Source organism: Euprymna scolopes, chromosome 36 (assembly GCF_053919585.1).
Source record: "Euprymna scolopes isolate OS-2025 chromosome 36, ASM5391958v1, whole genome shotgun sequence".
Taxonomy (NCBI): Eukaryota; Metazoa; Mollusca; class Cephalopoda; order Sepiida; family Sepiolidae; genus Euprymna; species Euprymna scolopes.
This window is the reverse complement of record NC_136517.1, coordinates 8,562,501-8,583,834: the sequence shown is the minus strand read 5'-3', so window position 1 is coordinate 8,583,834 and position 21,334 is coordinate 8,562,501. Positions and strand designations below refer to the sequence as shown.

Genomic DNA, 21,334 nt, shown 5'->3' with positions numbered 1-21,334 from the left:
AAAATAAAGGAATGTAACAAAGAAATGTAACATAAAGGAATGTAACAAAGAAATGTAACATAAAGGAATGTAACATAAAGGAATGTAACATAAAGGAATGTAACAAAGAAATGTAACATAAAGGAATGTAACAAAGGAATGTAACATAAAGGAATTTTACATAAAGAAATGTAACAAAGAAATGTAAAATAAAGGAATGTAACATAAAGGAATGTAACATAAAGGAATGTAACAAAGGAATGTAATATAAAGGAATTTAACATAAAGAAATGTAACAAAGAAATGTAACATAAAGGAATGTAACAAAGAAATGTAACATAAAGGAATGTAACAAAGATATGTAACAAAGAAATGTAAAATAAAGGAATTTAACATAAAGAAATGTAACAAAGAAATGTAACATAAAGGAATGTAACAAAGAAATGTAACATAAAGGAATTTAACATAAAGAAATGTAACATAAAGGAATGTAACATAAAGGAATTTAACATAAAGAAATGTAACAAAGGAATGTAACATAAATGAATGTAACATAAAGGAATGAAACATAAAAAAATGTAACAAAGAAATGTAACATAAAGGAATGTAACATAAAGGAATGTAACATAAAGAAATGTAACATAAAGAAATGTAACATAAAGAAATGTAACATAAAGAAATGTAACATAAAGGAATGTAACATAAAGGAATGTAACATGGAGAAATGTAACAGAGAAATGAAAATAAATTAAAAAAGCAAAATCTTCGTTAAAAAAATGTTTTATTTGTGCAACAAATTTAGCAGGTCTTTACATTTGAAAAACATTAAATCATAAAAATTGTTTTTTGTTGATGTTTTTACAATTTTTACACATATATACAAAAAGGTTTGTGTATATTATTAAATAAAAGAAAACCCGTCCAATTTCCTTCTTATTTTATCAAATTGTTGATAAAGTACAATGTGAAACAAATAATAATCCGTTTTATTAATTTGTATATATGCATTTTATTTTAAATAAAAAAAAAATTATCGTCCATATTTAGTAAGACACAATTGATTGAAGATTTCAGAAAATGTCTTTATTCATTTATTTTTATTCTGTAAAATAATATTACAATGTTTTCAAACTGTTTTCAGATAACTAAATTTTTTTTTTTCAAAGGGAAAAAATCTGGAATCAACTTTTTAAAAATGTAAACCAATTTAAAAAGTGAATAAGATAATTGCATCATTTATGCATGTTTTTAGTTTAAATGATTTAAAAGTGCGTGTTAAGCTTTGTTGAACTGGATAACAGGAAAACAGTTTGCAACACTAAGATGAATCCATAATATTAATATTACCTAATTTGAAAAAGTATCCAGAGAGAGAAAATTATAAATATTAATTTTAAAATTAAAACCTATCAAGACAATAAAAAGCTAATAGGAAAATATATATAAATATAATAGATGATGTAAATAAAAATGAATAAATTACAAAATTCAAACAATTAATTATAATAACAAAAAGTCCTTCTTTATGGATTTTCATATGAAAGAGGTATATCTTTGATAATCCATGGATTAAGGATATTTCATTATTATAATTCCTTGTTTGAATTTAATGGATCAATAAATATTGTAATTTATTCAATTTTATTTTTAATCATCTATTTTTCTTATTTCTTGAGTCCTCCATTCAGTCTCAAGAGACAATGGACACCCCCTGTAAGTGTCGCTGCATGTGTAATTGTGAGGCAAGGGTTGCGCAATCCCAACCACATCTCTTCTGAATCGGCACTGTTTAAGTCCAGTGGGAGAGAGGCCCAAGACTAACTGGAAGCAATGTGGAGATAAGCGGAGAGCACATACAGCACCTGGAATTCCCAAATGGTCACCCATTTTAGTACTGACTAGGCTCAACGTTGCTTAACTTTGTTAACTTTAACGTTAAGTATATATATATATATATACACACACACACACTGATAGTTGTGTGGATCAAATTTTGAAACCAATTAAGTTTGGATTTGAACTTGTACACAGTGCTCAATATTTTTTTAGAGAGAGCTCAACAGGATTTGAATAAGTTATTTTTAATGAATATAAATGGTTTGATATTTTTAGTGATCGTCTGATTGTTTAAAAACATGGCCTTGGTTGTACTCATGACTCTTTTGCTTACTTCCAGCTTATTTCAAAGCAAACGTATGGTCACAACGTTTTTAAGCCATTTGACAATCACTAAGAGCATTAAACCATTGGTATTCATTGATTAAAAACATGAAGCTTATTCAAGTAATGTAAAGTTTCGTCGGAAAAAGTATTGTATACAAATTTAAATCCAAACCTTTGAACTAATTTAAAAATCTGATTCTCACAATTATCAGTATATATACATACACACGCACAATGTGTATGTATATACATAATTTTTAAAATATAATTATCCACTGACACATGTTTCATCGTCTATAACTCATCAGAATGGCTGAATATATATATATATATAACTACTTCGTTTAGTCATATAAATTAATATACGAACGTATAAATTTATGCATAAACTTTAAGTATTTACTTCAACTGCTCAATATGTATGTAGAGCTAGGTAGTAAGTTATAAAATATATATGTGCAATTAAGCTACACAGAATATTCTGTGTAGCTTAATCGCCATCTGAGGAATCCTAGCATGGATGAAACGTGGAATATTCTGTATATTCTGTATAGCTTAATCGCCATATATATTTTATAACTTACTATATATATATATATATATATATATATATATATATATATATATATATTAGGGAACAAAACTTGAAATCCTATGTATTTTCGTATAGTGTTAAAAACAAAAGTCACTGAAAATGGAAAATTTTAAATAGGCTTCCAATCATGCTCATTATCTATGCCATGATTATAACGCAATAAGAGAAAACGTTACCCATCCAATTCATAAAAGAAATTAAAATCTAGTTAAAGACGATTTCTCTTAGAGACAAAAATTTAAATTAAATAAAAAAAACCTGATGTGATAATTTTCATTTGAAGTTTCCGTATTTTTATTTATTCACCATCGACTTTTCCAAAATGTCTGAACTTTATCGCGTTCTTTCGGGCTAAATTCTAAAATCGTCACAATAGCGTTGAGCATTTTCTGCCTGCCCGCACAATCGGTGCAGATAAGAAATTTATAGATAACATTTTTCAGGTACTCCAAGTTGGCGCCTTCTCGCGACTTATCACGCTTCTTTTTATGCACCAATTCCTGAAGGTGCGACAGTTCCTCGCTCATTCGCTGCTCTTTAATCAGCGCTGCATGTTGTAACTCACGTAGTGCCGTCTCCAGCTGGTATTTCTTGCAGCGTAAAGATGAGATTTCCACCTCCTTACGAGCCGTTTCCTGTGCAAAATGCAACAAAGGCATATCACCAGGCCCCGATGGCGTATTCTTCAGCAAGAGACTTACAGTCTGCTCCTCATCAAGAGTTGCGTTATCATCCGATCGTTCAGGTGAAACACGTGTGGACGATGATTTGGCTGCAGGCTGGGACACGCTGTAGAAATCGTTATCACTGCTCGGAAGGTTAGCCAAACTACGTAAACGGTCGATTTCTTGGTCTTTTTCGGCAAGCATCGATACTGTACGTTTACGTTGCTTTTTCAATTCCCCTTCGAGCTCCGATATCTGGTGTTGATGCTCACTTACCATCTGGCAGCATTCGGCCTTGTGTTTCTCATGAGTGCTACTTACAACCTTGTGCAAGCTGTCGATCTTGTCGAGGTGTTTTTGCCTTTCATTTTCTTGTTGTACATGCATTGACTTCACTTTATCCCGCAATTCGTTCACTTGTTCCCGTAAGGCCTCATCTTGAGACGGAGTTTCCTAAACAAAAAAAAAAAAAACAAGAGATCACTTCAGTTAGTTAGAATATTCAATTTTTTTTTTTTTATCTTCACCCCAAACAAAGCCACTTCGATGTAGAGGGTTACTATTGGGGACAGTAGGGAGTTGAGCAGCAAGATATCTGTTCACATTACACTTGAACTTCTGCATGTCAGTACAGTTGGGAAAACATGAATCTGGAAGGAAGTTTCAAAGTCTAGCAGTTCTGGGGAAGAAACTATTAGAGGAGAAGGCTTTCTAGGCATCTTTACTGTGTAGGGGGGGGGCTGCTTGTTGAGTTTGTCATAATTCGAAAAACAATGGACACTTTCTGAACAGGTACCTGTGCAATCATAAGTTAATGGTGAAGCAAGGGTTGCACAATATCTAACTGCACTTCTAATGATCCATCCTAGCTTATATCCAATGGCAGGAAAAAATCCAAGAAACCCAAAACCAATACAAATGAAGTTATTTTGGAGCTTTCCTTCTCCTAGATGAGTTGCCTTACTAAGTCTTGGGAGTCTAGTCTACCTTCTATTTCACTGAGAAAGCCTATAAAATGATTGAAAAGTCTATTGTAAAAATAGCACATAATGAATAAGGTTATACGGTGAGAACTTCAAAGTGAAAAAGGGATTTTACTTTTATGACATCAGTAATCAAAACCGAAACTGTTGGTCGGATTAAATATAAAAAATTAATATTTCATTGGAACATTTTTTTAGAACATGAAACAATATGTGTACCATATTACTGATTAGCAAATTTTTTTTAATGTTTTGGTTTATGAAACTATCCCGGTCAACGAAATAGAGGAAAATCTCACATTATTTCATATATGAGATGATAATTTATAACAAATAATGACTCAACTAGTTGCGTAAAGTATGCAATGAAAATAAAGTAAAAACAAATATTAAGAAAGAAACAAGAGATAAATTGTGTGAATAGATCGAATGAACAAAAAAAAACAAAACTTTATGGCATTAACAGTGGAAAAGAGAACGCATGAAGTTCAATTGAATTTTGTTTTTCTTTGCAAAAGTTGAGATTAAAAAGAAGACAAAAAAGAAGATTGTTTCGTTTTATTTTATGGCATATCAAATTTTTTTTCAAGTTATTAATGTCAAATCTGGTCATTTTGGTAAAAGTTTTTATGCTTCAAGTTCTTTTATATTTTCAAATATTTATTCATGGTATTTGGTTTGGTTTGGTTGTTTTATAATGGAAAATTGTTGTTTTTGTTTTTAGCTTTGCAGAACATGATTAAAAAATAATATCAATATTTCGTGCATTTTTGGTCAGGATGCCTGGTTTTGTTGTTGTTGAAGATCACAAACAAGTAAACTATTTTTTATGCTGAAAATTAAATCAGTAAAGAAATTGCAAAAAAAATGAAGATGTAAAAAAAAAAAAAAATAATTGCTTTTAAAGAGAAAAAAAAAAAAAACAGGCGAATAGAAGGGAGAGAACTCCAAGTAGATAACCCCAGAATATATATTTTTTTAATTTGAACATTAATTATTCAAAAATATTTTGAATGTGACCATCATCCTTTTTGAGATTGCCATTGAAAGTTGAGCAGACGAATTAATTCGCTGCTTAAAAAAAATCACAGGAGATTCAAGTGCAGCTTATTTTTTTTATATACCTCTAAGCATTGGGTGCACAAAACGTGCAAAGTGGAAATGCAGATGCGTTCAAAGAGGATAATCAATTTGTGTGCAAGAAGTGTAAGATGAGAACTCCGATATGAAGAAAGTATATTTGAATGACGAAGATATTGAGGGTGTTCTTAACTTTTGTTACCTTAGTGATACCAATGGAGCACAGGGTGGAGCTGGTGCTGGTGCGACTACAAGAATTAAGGGTGGATGGAGTAAGTTCAGGGAATTTCTGCTATTATCAACCAACACAACATCACCACTGTTGTCCAAGAAAAGAGTCTCAGATACCATGTCATTGGCAATAAACACACATTGCTGCAATTTATTTTATTTTTAATATTTAATCTGGTTCTGCTGTTTGCTAATGCGAAAACGTTCATAAAATATAGTTTAAATAAACAGCTAAGGGGAATAACTCTTAACCTTTTTAGTAAGATTTACCGTTCCTTATTTGTTTTGTTAGTTTAGATATTGAATCTAAAACCAAATAGGTGTTATCATAGAACATTGAAATATTTACACAAAAATTTTCAATGTAACAGCTCCCTGGTGATGCCGGATTTGAATAGACAGTAAATAATAATGAAACCATTACAGAACAATGCAAAACAAATCAAAATAAGTGTAAATTTTGTCATTAACCCTGCGTTAATCCCATGAGGTGTTTTGTCACCCTAACTTTGCTTACGTGCTCATAATTCCTAGTTGGCAAGTTATTTCTTTTCCTCCCTCCCAATACTCTCCTGACTCAGTGAGGGTATAGCACATATAGTATAGCGCAGTTGTACTCAGTTTCCATGGAGGTAGACGTCGCTTTGTCCTTCTGGAGTGTCCAGTCACCTCAGCTGATTAACGTTAGTTATGATTTTATGATTTATATATTTTTGTATTTTTCCAGTAGAAATGAAAACTTATAGATATAAATGCATATTATGTATCATAAGGCGAATCTGTGACATTTATTATTGAATTAATATGTTTTCGTATTTTCTTTATCACAAGTTTTGATGGAATTATTATTTTATTTACAATTTATTAGTTTTTCAGTCTTGTAACTATGAGCTTAACTAATGTAATGTCTTAATTTTTCTTTAGTTTTATAAATTATTTTATTGTATTATTTTATATTAATATCAACAAGCTACAAGTGATTCAAACTGTTCAACAGGGAATGTAGATATATCCTCAACCAGTACGATAATTATATTTGACAAAATAATAACACTATAAACATTTTTGTTTTGGAGTGTATAAACACCTCATGGGACGAACCATGTTTGAAACACTTAGGTTACTAACGCAAACTTAAAGAGGGTGCTGGATAATCATCAACGACACAAAGAAGAGACTAGAGGCAACTGAAAGTTTGTTTCTGAGGAGAATTTTGAAGATACTCTGGATAGAAAAGAAAACAAATCAAATGATGAACACAGAAAGGTCTCTAATAAGAACAATACGAAAAAGATAAATGAAATTCACGAGTCATGTCTACAGAAAAAGCGGAATAGAATAGATTAGTTTGATGGGAAAGATCATGCATAAAGAAGTAGAGGACGACAGCGAGAAACATATGTTGACAGTCTGAACAGCTGGGCAACATTAAAAATGATGAGCAACAATGAATTCATGAATGACTTGAGAGAGAGAGTCATAGCCGTCAATGTTTATACCAGGTAGGACACCACTTGAATGAATGACTGAATGAAAGAAGGTTGGACAGACAAACATTTCTCTTTACGTGTAATCATAATAGAAGAAAGAATTGAAATAAAGAAACACATATTGCTGCCTAAAATAAAAGCACGGAACACTTGTTTCTTAAAATATAAAATGGTATCTATTATTATTATTACAAAATGTGAGTTCATCAGCGGTTGTTTGCTTACAAATTTACAGATATATTATAATAACATGTAACACATGCTATAATATACATTAGTTCTGGGATTGAATCATGTTTGGAAGCAAACTGTTCGAATTATTTTAATTAGTTATAACTTGTAGTGAACCAAACAAGTAACCGATTTCTTTCCTTCTCTCAGTCTCTCACTATTTTGATTCAACCACTTTCTCATATTTCTTAATATCTCAGTAAGCATTTAGAGAAAGAGTAACTATGTTTTCAGTATTGCTCCAACTTCGCAAGCAAGGAAACCTTGCTGTTTTTGGTGTTAGAGGTCCACAATCTTGCAGTGAATAGCTGCGACCAACAAGGAGAACTTTGTGCAGGCTAGACGATCCTGAGGCACGATCTTCGTGAGCTCTACGCAGAAGTTTGACTCACACCACCACCAGCAAGGGAATAGTAGCTAAGTGATTAATGACACTGACAACTTGGGTGTGCCAAGTTCAAATCCAGTTTGCTTCATAGAAACACTTTCATTTAGGGATGTTGGCAACCTTCATATGGTCACTTCTCTCAGTACTCAATGTCTTTTTAGAAAGAATTTTTATTAATAAAATATCAGGGAAACCAATGCTAACAATAATCAACTGATTCATTTTAAATGAATGAATGCTCCTCCTCCTCCACTTCAACAGCAGCAGCAGTAATGCTATGCTGGTTAGTATTAGCAAAAGTTTTCTGTACTTCCTTCAAATTAAAGAAAAGGTTTGAAATATCTGCCGAGTCAATAAATAATATTTTTAAATAAACTTTGAAGTTGTGAAGTCGTCTGCAATAGATTTTAATGCCAACACTCTTTTAGTTAATAACGTGCCCGGTGTTTGGAGGTGTGTGTTGTGTTGAGCAAAAAAAAAAAAAAGTGATAGTAGGCAGGTAGGCTCAAACCCGTACCGCGAAAGAGGAAAAGAAACGTGATGTGTTTGCTGTTGCACCCATCACCAAACCAGAAGTGGCGTAGGCTTAAATTAAGGCTAGACAATCGAAAAAAAGGCGATGAATTTCAAAAATATTGGTGAAAAAAGCGCCCCCTCACTGTAGAAAAATGCCCAGTTGAAGGTGAAGGAATTAATGTTTTTGGCCAATTATTCGATATTTGTCGTCCGAAGGGTCGAGCTTACAAAATGATACCAATTTCATGAAAATCCGTCGCCTCTGTCGAAAGTTTTAGGCAGACATACAAACATACATACATACATTTAAACAGACAGGTGAAATTTATATTATAGACTAGCGGGAGTACCCGGCATTGCCCGGGTGTTTGGAGGTGTGTGTGCTGTAAAATAAAAACCGGAGGGGGGGGGGTAGGATCGAACCCGAAGCCCTGAGGCAAAGTTTGAAAATAAAATCGGCCAGCCAGAATGAGTTACTGAAAGATGTTTGAATTTATTTAAGTAAAAACCAAATTGACAGTTGCGCGTACGGAAGTCATAGAGCAATAGCTATTCAGCAAATGAGGTCAATGACCAGGTTTGTTTGTTATAAGCAAAGTAAAAAAAGGGAACAACGTTAAAACTTAAGCGGGGAGGGGGGAGGTAAATCAAAACATCGAAAAAAACACAAAAAAAAAAAACTAACGTAAGGCAAATGAACGAAGTTAAATGTAAAAACCGAAAATACAAAAAATAAATGGCTTAAATAAGCCTGTTTCAATATTAGAATTTAAAAAATCGGTGGGTACCCGGGTGTTTTTGGGTGTGTGGTTGGGGTGGATAAGCGAAGTAAAAAATAAAACCCAGAAAAACGAACTTTACATGAAAAATGGCTTAAATAACACTGGTTCAATATTTAAATTTAAAAAATCGAAAAAAAAAAAAAGAAAGACATCTCACACCACGATTCAAATCCAAAACGTTTAGATAATGAACCAATGCGCTAACCAACTGAGCTAACACGATGTACATGAAATTTAGTCAGTTCTTCAAGTATTTAAAGTAAATCAGGTCATGACGTCATCTGACATATGCGTAGAACCGGTCGTCGTCACAAGAGGACCGTTTTTGTTGATCTCCCCCCCCCCCTGTCGAAAAATGAACGTTTTTGGCCAATTTTTCGATATTTTTCGTGCGAAGGATGGGGCTTCAATATGATGCCGAGTTTGTGAATTTTCGTTGTGTCTGCCGAAAGTTTTTAGCGGACACACAAACACACATACAAACATACATACATACATTTTCGCTTTTATATTTATAGATAGCAAACGTTCCCTGAACTTACTCCACCCACCACTGACTCTGCTATCACGTCGACACCTGCTCCACCCTGTGCTCCAAATATATAAAAGTTATGATAAAAAAATGTTTGAAAATAGAGATAACATGCCTGAAGTTATGGGTGGCTTAGAAAAGTTATGGTTACATTAGTGAGTCCTTCATCATCAGCTCAATTCGTATTATCAGGAACCTGGATGGAATTTAGAACTGAACCCTTCATTTAATCCAGAAGAGATTGTTCTCGTGATGTCAACCATAACCATATGGAAGTGCTAATTGATTTTTATGTTTGTCTTATTTATTATCGCCTGAAATAGAGATTAACCGTTCATCATTTTTAAGCGTTTCACTTAAAACCATAAATCTTCTTCATTAGTATCATTATCAAATATACTTACTTTGAAGCTTTTACTTTTTAAAATGGCCTGCGCTCGAATTTTATATCGCTCATATTCTTCTTTTAAAGTGCTCAGTTCACTTTCATACTTTTTGCAGAGACTGCAATCAGCTGTGAGGTCACTGTAGAAAACACCTGAAATGAAAAAAAAAAAAAAAAACATTTAAAAAAATTTATCATTTTTTTTTTTCTTTTTAATGAAGACAGAAAATACTTGATAACTATAAGAGTTTGATGCAGTTTCCTTAAAACATTGTATGTAGTATATATATATATATATATATATATATATATATATATATATATATATATATATTGCTCGCTAGGTCAGCAATATATATATATTAGGTTGTATATATTGCTCACTATGTTAGCATGTTGAATGGCATCGATCTAGCGAGTATAAAATTCCTACTTGTGAGACATCGCCTTGGGTTATTGTTGGTTGGATGACCACAGCCCTTGTTCGAGATGAAATAGGTTCATTCCATAGTCGGATGTCACTGCGGTTTGTTTGATCCGTGTTAGTTAATAGACTTTCTTGTGTGTGGCACAGTTGTCCAAGTGGCAGAGTACTTGCCTTGCATGCAAGAGACTTGGGTTTCGAATCCCGAGGTCAAATATGTCTCACTGATGAATCCAAATGAGGGAAAAAGTTTAGGTTTGTTGGCTGTCATAGCTCTTGTGAGCTGTGACATTATTTAACTGTGGAAATAATTATATAATCTCTCACATTCTGAAGATATATATATATATATATATATATATAATAATAAACCAAATACTAGACATAGCTTATTTAAACTACAAAATATAACCTATATTTCATGAATCAATACAAGAACAAATTAATATATATGATGCCGAATAATCTGTTGCCGTGTATGTATGATATTTATCCAAATCACAGACACACATACACACTCATCTGCATGCGAACACATGCACATAAAATGAAGTAACAACAGAAAAACATACACACCTCCACACAAGGAAGAGGAAAAATAAAAAAGTAAAACGGACATCAACACACACATTACTTCAATTTTCACTCAATGAACCTGACCTGACCCCAGCAAAAACAAGGATAAAGCTCACTATAGTTAGAAGAAAGAATAATTTAAAGATACATTTCACTTCCACTTCTGGGGAAGAGCATTTATTCTCGAGATGGCTCCTCCAAATCATCTCTTTCTATAAAATTTCTGAAGATGATGTAAAAAAAAAAATCGTCTGAAACACATTAAACTTATTTCAATAATTGGAAAAATAAAAATATCAAATAAAACAAATATATAAAAAAACATAACAATTTAAATCTATGTATAGATACACACACAAAAAAATATTAACCAACATTAATTACAGAGAAATAATGCACAAACTAATTACCTTCCCTTAAAAGCTATCCATTCTTATTTATATCTATTATCTCTATATATTTTTTTTGATTTTTATCCTTATTTTGTTCATTTATTTTTTTATAGATTTATATATTACTTGTAGGGGGGAGGGGGCGCCCGACATTGCCCGGTCGTAAGATATGGTTAAATAAAAAACAAAACAAAACGGGTCTTTGGTGCCATCAGCCAAAAGTGAAACTGAAAGTAAAATTTTGTAAGCACACGAAAAAAATGCTGCAAGGCGGATGCGAACTTGCAAAAGTTTAGTTTGTAAGCAAACACGTTATCGATTGGACCACAACAACACAGATGTTATGATGTTGCAAATTTAGCTTTTTAAAGCGAAACAACGAATCGACCGTTTGCACATGCGCGATTTACAAACAGCGTTGAAAGCAACGTTTTTACGTGACCTGTCTTTCAAACAAAATGACATTTCTACATGAAATAATTGACGATTTTTTTCTAATTTTTCGATGTTGTGTCCGAGAGATCGCTCTTTCTAAAGATACCAGGTTCACGCCTGTTCGATGCGGATGCCAAAAGTTTTTAGCAGACATATGAACACACACACACACAGACATTTGCCCTATATATAATAGACTAGCGGGGGTACCCAACGTTGTTCAGGTGTGCAGAGGTTTTATGGTAAGGGTATTTATTAAGCAACCAACCCCCTAAAATAAAACCCAGCCATAAAAAAAAAAAACAATTAAAATAATAACGAGTGCCCGTGCGACCTAAAAAAAAAAAAAAAAAAGCCACAGTAGCCATGTTCGAACCTGTAACACGAAAGAGGAAAAGGAGGTGAAAAAAGCACTTGTGACATTACAGGCCTTCGAAATAACGTGTTTTAAACGTACGTTGAAATTTTGAGGCGTGAATGACTTTGCAAAAATGTCAACACAAAAACTGACCCTCCTTGCAAAAAAAAGGCCCAGTTGACGGTCGAAGAATTAATGTTTTTGGCCAATTTTTGGCTATTTGTTGTCTGAGAGATTGATCTTTCTAACGATACTGATTTTGTTAGTGTTTGTTGTATGCATTGAAAGTTTTTGCAAGACACACAAACACATTTTGCCTTTTATATAATAGATTTTTCTAATACTGTGGTTTTATTATTCTACTATTAACATCTTTTATTATTTATATTTATTATATTTCATCTGTCTGTCTGTTCCAACTTTTTACCCAGAAACTACTGGTTGATCTGCTTAAAATTTTGAATGGACCTTTGTTATGATAAAGTGCAGCGAACTAAGTATTATGGTATCCATTCAATACACAATTAGGATCAGTATTTAATACAAAAAATATTGTCAATTTCTTGAAATGTTTGTTTTCAAAAGTATGATGTCGATTTTTTTTTTAAGTTTATTTTCAAATGGAAAGTTTATGTTTCAAGTTTTTTTTAAGGCAGGAAACCAATATCTTCAGAGAGGGAATTGGAGAAGAAAGAAAAAGAGAGGGAGAAGGGGGCTCAATTATTACTATTATTTTGGGCTTTGCAGAACATGATTAGGTTTTGCAAAGAAAAAATAAAAACAAAAAACTTGAATGTATGGTGCATTTCAGTCAGAAAGACAATATCTTTAGATAGCCTGATCTGGTAGCATCAAGTGAAAACTCTTGAGACTTTAAATATTGTCTGCTCTCTTAATCACTATATTTTAAAAATTTCAAAACTACAGTGCTTTCTAACAATGGATCATTCTATATATATATATATGGTGGATTTTCTCATCGAAGACGATGAATGAGGGTTCAATATGCAATCTTCAGCAGCTCCCAAGCTCTGTGACACCACATACGTAATTGCAATCCTGTAGACATCCGGCACACTCCTCCGCAGATGGTGAACTTTCATATGCTTGTCGGTCAAAGATGTCTTCTCGAGTGAACAGATAACCCTGCTTTGCTGCGTGCTTTGAAACCACAATGGCATACATATTCATTTTTAGGTAGATGTTTCTTGTGTTTTGCCTTCATATTTGCACGAAGGACGTCCCTATGACAAAGGCGGTTATGTTCAAATTCTTTGGTCCCCAGGAAACACATCTTCCTCCATTCTCTGCGATCCCCTGCTGCACTCTCCCAGAAACTCAGAGAAATTCCACAGCGTTTCATGTTGTCTTTTAGTTTATTTTTGTAACGAAGCAGGGGACGCCCTATTGGACGGCAAGAATTTGTCAGTTGCCCATAAAAAAGTTTCTTAGGAACTCTTGAGTCATCCATTCTTATAAGATGACCCGACCACCGCATTTGTATCTTGATCAAAAATGATTCAATACCAGTGATTTCACATCTCTCCAGTAATTCACTATTCGGAACACAATCCTGCCATCCAACATTGCAAATAAAATATATATATATATATATATATATATATAAACATATATATTAACATTTTCAGAATGTGATGATATAATTATTTCAACAGTCAAACAACATCGCAGCTCACAAGAACCATGACAGCCAACAAACCGGAAGTTTAAGACTCAAGTTTTTCCGTCATTTAGGCTCATCAATTGAACACATCCAGTGTTGGCTTTCATGGCTGGAGGTGTTTAACTGATGAGTCCGAATGAGGGCTAAACTTGAATCTTAGACTTCTGGTTTGTTGGTTTTCATTGTTGCTCTTGTGAGCTGCGACATTGTTTGATCGTGGAAATAATTTCATATAGACACACGTATCATATATATACAAATACTGGCATGCAATCATTTGGAATATTATATATACACACACACAAACTGGTTAGTTGCATCTTAGTGACCAAAGGAAAAAAAATCATAATTTTTTATTTTTTTCATTTCTTTACGGCCTTATGCATGTTTTGCAACCCATATCAAAAACATTGTTTTTGGTTTTTTTCATTGCTTTTCAGAAACGATAAAAAAAAACAATTTATTCAAAACTAAAACAAGGAAGAAAGGTGATTTAGAAAAATAACAGCAAATCAAAAACATGAAAACCTCAGGTTTTTTTGGTTTTTTTTTACACGGGGTTCACCACTTATCAAGGCCCGGAAGCCACTCAGGGATAAGGGTTATTTCAAGTACAGTACATTAGTTTGGAGATTTGATGAAGTGTTTACTTAAGGGAGGCGGTTCATTAAGAATTTGTTAACGTTGGACTTGAAGACATCCAAGTTGTAGTCAGGTGGGAAGCAGGCAGACGTAACAGAGTTCCACAGGCATGCAGTTCTAAGAAAGAAATTTAAAGTCAACGAGATTATGCAGTGTATTATTAAATTATATTTAAAAAAAAAGTAAAATTTACCTTCCAGCTCGTAAGACCTTTCTGTTTTTTGGTGTAGAGCTAACTTGAGTAATTTTTTCAACTTTCCAATTTTGGCAACAAGAGTTTGAATATCAAGATTGGTGTCAGCCTCATTATCGTCAAGGTCTTTTCTGAAATCTGGCGTATGGGCAGCCTGGACTAATGCCATATTCTCTGTGTCCAGTTGAGCGACGCGTTCTTTGAGTCGCTGGATAGCCTGCTGGTCCTGGAGGCGGAGACGCTCATAATTGCCCACCACCTCAGACAGCTCCGACAGTTTAGCCTCCAACCCAGATACACGCTCCTCGCTCTGCTCAGCCATGGTGTTAAGATTTTCTTCTGCATCATTGGCTCGTTTCTGTTCTTGACACACCTGCGACTGGTATTGAGACTGTGGAATAGAAAATGGCGGATCAAATGTTAAGTATTGAGCAAGTAGGCCCACTAGTATATAAATAATAGGAAGTGAGAGCTGCTGAACTCGAGATTAGGATTTTTGAATTGTGCAATTGATAAAAATGTCACGATGATGTCACATAGCTCAAAGTGTAAGTGTAGGGGGAGAAGTAATCTTCAATTCCTTGGAAGCAGTGCCATCTCCGCCCCCCCCCCCTTCTCCAAGTCTTTGTGATATTATCAATGTTACCTTCAAAGGAAGTAAAAAGTTAGGAAAAAACTACAACAAAAAATTAGGAAATAAGTTTATCATCAGAACAATGATTATTGGAAGTGAGATTGGTAAAAAGATAATCGAGAGTTGTTCATCAAGGCACACAAAGGAAGATGAAATAGGATTGTTAATCAAGGTGTGGCAGTGAATGGGACAAAAAATCGGACATACAGGTCATATATTTAGGGTTGGTTTATGGACAGTTTTAGGAATGAAAGCAAATTTTTTTTTGACAGTTGATAGCAGTTAGAGACAGTTTATGGCAGTTAGGGATAGTTTATGGCAATTAGGGATAGTTTACGGCAGTTAGGGACAGTTTATGGAAGGTATTGAATTTGCAAGAGTTGAGAACAGTTTTCAGTGGAAGATTATAGAATGCAGGTAAAACAGCTCGGAGCAGATGAACTGAGCTGACATCAGCTGACTAACATGTAGTTATATACTTTAGCACTTAGAGGGTTGTTTCTTGCAATGGTATCACACACACGATCAGAACCCACCCAATATATAAAGAATGTGTTGGACTTTTTTGTTTCTCTCAAGTTTATGTCTTTTTTTTTATACATGTGAACGACTGCACACCCCTCGGCAGCTGCCAATATGAGAAACAACGATACAGCCAGAAGAGCAGATGAAAGAGAAAACGATCAATGTATGTTGTAGATTATTGCTCATGCGCATCAAATCAAATTAAATTCTGACAACTGTTCGATTATGGCGGGGTGGAGGGGATAGATGGGGATCAGAGCATTGATGATAGAAAACAGGAAGCTAGGTTTTAGATGCATCAAAATTAACCAGTTACTTTTCCTCAATTGAACCACATGCTCAAGATCAGAAGAGAGAGAATCAGAGAGATCTTGGTCATTTCCGGCCTTTGTGTAAAGAACGTTCTTGTATTAAAAAACAAAAAATACCTCTATGATGTATGTAACCATGACGAAACAAAAATATCATATTATGAAAATCACATAAATTGCCAAGTAGTTTTATTTTTATAAAGAAAATAAAATTTTATGAGTATCCAAGCAATGAATTATCTCGCCTGCCATTTTGAAAAAATAAAAAAAGCAAAAAGCAAGGGAAATACTGCTATAATGCCTACAAATTCCCATTATTTAGTTAAAAATGAATTTCTTTATAAAAATAAAACTACTTAATCAATTTATATGATTTTTGGAGTATGATAATTTCGCTTTATCACAGGTATGTAGATTGTACAGATGTTTATTTATTTATTTTTTATAAAGGAAGGAATTCTGGTCAAGAACTTAACTTTTTTTTATTCTTCAAACATAAAACAGAATTTCCATGAACTTCTCATCTAGCGAAAACATTACCAAGGAACTGCTTTCCTGCAGACTACAACTTGGTCATCTTCAATTCCAATGTCAACAAATAGTTTTCCTAAACCATCATCATAAGTCATCCAATTTTATTCATTCCGTCCATTTTCAATCCTCTCATAATATTCTTTATCGGCTAATGTGATTGCAAGAGTTTGGAGTGGATGAAGTATATTCAGAGAACTTCTGTCATTACTAACCAGCAGAGCATTACCAATGTCGACCAAACGAAGAGTCTATGAGGCATATGTATGCAGTGTGATGATGCATGGAAATGAAACGTGGCTAATAAGGATTGAGGACATGTGTTGCATGGAGAGAAATAATGGATGCGTAATGTGAGAATTAAAGATAAGCTTAGATCTGATGACCTCAGAGGAAGATTAAATTTCAACAGTATAGCGAGATGTGTGCAGAAGAGTAGATTTTGATGGCATGGTCACATTGAAAAGAAAAATGGATGACAGCAGATGTAGAACAGTTGAGGTAGCAGGTCCAGTTGGGAAGAAGTGAATGGACTTCATACTGAGAAAGATAAAGACCTGGCCAGAGATAGGTTAGTTTGAGTTCCAACCTCTGTTGCATCACTGTATCTGTTTTAAAAGTACTTTAATGGAACTCATAGCACTTATGCCCCCGCTACATACATACTCCCGACTAATTCGACAAGACGCAAGCGTTTCATTGTTAAGGGCTTTAGATGCCAGAAAGCCATCTAGGTATTTCACAGGGAATGTGGACCCTGCATAAACGCTTTTTTTTTTATGACTGCTCCCTGAAAGTGCATGCACGAAAGGTTTTCATTGGTTTATTTAATGAAGGTATTATTTGAGGGGGGAAAAAAGGCCAAAAACATTATTTGAATGTGTATGAAAAAATAAATGTAATAAAAATAAAAATATTTAGTGGAGAAAATATAATGAAAAAAAATAAATAAAATGAAATAAAATAAAAACAAGCACCTAATAAAAGTATGAATCAAATTTAATAAAAGATATAAAAAAAAATAAAAAAATAAAATACATGCTCGATTAAAAAAGTGTATAAGATATATATGAAAAAAGTGAAAGAAAACCTTTTGCACATTTCAGGAAGCAGCCATTAAAAAAAAAAACTGTTTACGCAGGGTCCGCGTTCCCCGTGAAGTACTGTAATCTATTCTTATAGTTTCTTCCCTCAGACTTACTGTGTCAAAGTTATTGACAACTTTGTACAATGTATTGAATGGCAATAAAATGAACCTGTTAGATATTCATAACTAATACTTGGTGGACAAGTCAGGCATCGTACCAAATATAGTTGGATTTTATTTAATAGAGATAGCTTGAGACAAGGCGTGAAGCAACTTGATGTAAAGAGCTAACAAGAACAGAACAAAAAATGATAATCGCAAAGACAGGAGTTGCCTATCGAAAAGACCAAGGCTGTAGGTAGAAGGAAAACAGTGAGCAGGAAGAGAGTTCCACAAGTTTGCAGTTCTTGGAAAGAAGCTACTGGGAATTGGAAGCTGTATTACAATAAGGTATTAAAACAGCAAGTTGATGAAGACTACTAGACCAACGAGTTAAACAAGCTGAAACAAAGGAAGCAGGAAATAGATCAGACAATTCTGAAAAACACATGCCAAGGTATAGCAAATTGATTACAGAAACGATTGTAATTTTTTTTAATGATTTGATGGATGGCATTTTTAGGGAGGGAGGGACATGGGGAGGGGGGGGGTCATTGAGAAAATGAAAGGAAAAAAGTGTGGAGTTTTACCTTAAGGCTTCCCATTTCAATTTGTAACTGAAGCAGTAGAGGAGACGGTTGATTGGATTTTACTTCCGCAGCTTTTAAGCCATTGCGTAACACTTGTAATTCGTTTGATAAATCGTGGATGCGCTTTTCATACTGCTCGGACTGCGAACTCACTTTCTCTTTTGCTTTTAAAGAACTCTGCGTCATCTCCAACTAGTTACAAACAAAAAAAATAAATAAATAAAAAAAATTGTCTTTTGCTTGAATTCACACTAAGGCATGTGTACAAAGTGTGATGATGTATAAAAATGAAATATATGGCCAGTCAGGGTTGAGGACATGTGTTGCATGGATAGAAGTGATATGAAAATGATACAATAAATGTGTAATGCAAGTCTTAAACACAGATTTAGTTTTGATAATTTCAAAGAAAGATTAAATCTGGACAATATAGGGAGATGTGTGCAAAGCCGGATTATTATTAGATGTAGAACAGTTGAGGTAATGGGGTTGTTTTACAGGGGAAGATCAAGGAAAAGAAGTGATAAGGATGGGATTAAGAAAGAGAGATGAATAAAGACCTGGCCAGAGATAGGTTAGTTTGAATATTAATTTCTGAAGGTTATCCGATGCATATCAGTATGTAAAATGCATGTTAAACTCCTCCTCCTCCTCATAGTAGTAGTAGTAATAGTAGTATGATGATTTCATTGTTGGCATTGATTTCCCCTGAAATTTTTCTAAATGAAATTGATTTTTGCAGAACGAACTGGATTCGAACTTGGGACACCCAGGTTGTCAGTTCATGTCATTAACCACTTGGGCACTGTCATCTCACAAATTGATCATGGTAATCTCATTAGGATGACTGTTGTCTCAAAAAGTCATTAAAAATCATCATGTCGAAAGTTATTATCAATAAGTCCTCTGAGAATAACTCACTTTTTAATGTTAAATCCATTAATTTTAGTAAAAAGTTTTTGTGCTTCAATTTTTTTTTTTATATCTTCAAATATTTATTCATGGAATTTGGTTTGGTTGTTTTGTTTTATGGCACATCAACCCTTTTTAGAGGTTATTTATTGCTGAATCCATTAATCTAATTTTATAAAAATAACCATGTCCGTCTGTCTGTCTGTCTGTCTGTCTGTCTGTCTCCATATTTTCAAGCTCTATCTCTTCCCAAACTAAAAGTTGCAGAGAAGCACTAGGGGCCTCAGATGATTGGTCTTTTTATGTACAGTTCTTTTATGGGTCTTTAGTCGGTTAAAATAGTTTTTAAAGGCTTAAAAAGGAGTAAAGACTGAAATTATTATACATTTTGTACATTCATCTTATTCTAATTTCTAATCAGTTCATATACGTGTCACATTGGTACAGTGGTAACATCACCAGCTTTGAATGTTCCAGTTTTGCTTTTGGTTTCAATTCTAACTGATACCACCCAAATATTTTTTATTTTTACTTTTGAAATCACGACTTTATAATAATATATACGAAATCCGAACAAATTAAAATATCATACTTAAGCGTGTTTTACAATCGGGTAAAGTTATGGAAGAAGATTTTATGCTTTGAATTTTTTATACATTCAAATATTTATTCATGGTTTTAATTTGGTTTGTAGATGAAAATTGTCATTTTTTGAGTTTGAAAACATGATTGTTTGGTTACTAGCAAAATTTGATTTTCTTTATAAAAATTAATCTACTTTATTAATCTACGTGATTTTTGGAATATGATATTTTCGTTTTGTCAGACAGATTTTTCAGCACATGTGCACGACTGTCACAGAACAACTTTTTTTGGTTTCAGTTTGGAGAGCAAACAGCAGAGGCAGACAAATGCGATTTCACCATTGAATCAATCGATTTTTATTTGAACAAATCTAAATGCTATCTTAAGAGTAAGATATTTTGATTTCAATTAAAAAGATATCAAGTTTATTTCCACATTCGCAAATAAAAATAAATATAGCAAATATTTCAAAAATTATATGCAGAATCATTTATGCTGTCTGCGGAAATTTAAAATGAACTTCCTGGATATTGATTTAGTAGTTTTTAACAAATATTTGTAACAATGAAGGAAAAATATACATACATACACACATACACACACATACAAACTCAAATAAAAACAAATGCCTGGTTTGTATGTCGTCTGCTACAATTTAAATCCAGCAATATTGGGTTATCCATCACAAAGCAACAATTCTATGATCATGAAACTTTAGTCCCTTTCGAAGTAATCTCCTCCGGCTGCAATGCACTTGTTGTACCGTTCCAACTGCTTCTGGAAGAACCCATGGAAGTCCTCTTGTATAAGCGTGTCAATGACCCTCGTCACAGCTTCTTTCATCTCCTCAATTGTCTTATAATGACAGCCTGTAAAGTTTTCCTTGAGCTTAGGGAATAACCAAAAGTCACAGGGTGCAAGGTCTGGACTATAGGGAGGGTGAGGAACTGTCTTGATGCCCATCTTGGTTAAATAGTCTGTAACAATGATGGAGTTGTGGACTGGTGCATTTGCGCAAATCTTCCGCATCTTCAGTTCCTCACAAATAATTGTGTGTACAGTTCCCACACTGACATTAAACTGTGCGCTTATTGTCTCTATAGACACATGACGGTTCTTATCCATGAAATTCTTTATTTGGCCAATCAACTTTGATGTTCTTCATTTCTCCTTCCACATCTCTCATCATCCCTCACAAACTCCATGACTTCCTTGAATCTCTTATGCCACTAAAAAACTGATGTTCGATTCATGCAAGATGGTCCAAAAGCAGTCTAAAGCATTCCAAATGTTTCTGTGGCATTTTTTCTAAGTTCAAAATAGAATTTTATTACAT

At 33.5% G+C, this 21,334-nt stretch overlaps 1 protein-coding gene across 1 annotated transcript in view; it reads right to left on the bottom strand.

Annotated features, from left to right (window-relative positions):
- Positions 1–3,004: 3,004 nt before the first annotated feature.
- The window catches only part of LOC145260323 (GRIP and coiled-coil domain-containing protein 1-like), a 49,265-nt gene continuing 30,935 nt past the window's right edge, over positions 3,005–21,334 (bottom strand). The window contains exons 7-10 of the mRNA XM_080118212.1: positions 18,502–18,693; positions 14,725–15,115; positions 10,040–10,173; positions 3,005–3,855 (exon numbers count right to left, since the gene is read on the bottom strand). Coding sequence (XP_079974338.1) covers positions 3,040–3,855; positions 10,040–10,173; positions 14,725–15,115; positions 18,502–18,693 — 1,533 coding nt within the window. The 3' untranslated portion in view covers positions 3,005–3,039. The remainder of the gene's footprint in view (positions 3,856–10,039; positions 10,174–14,724; positions 15,116–18,501; positions 18,694–21,334) is intronic.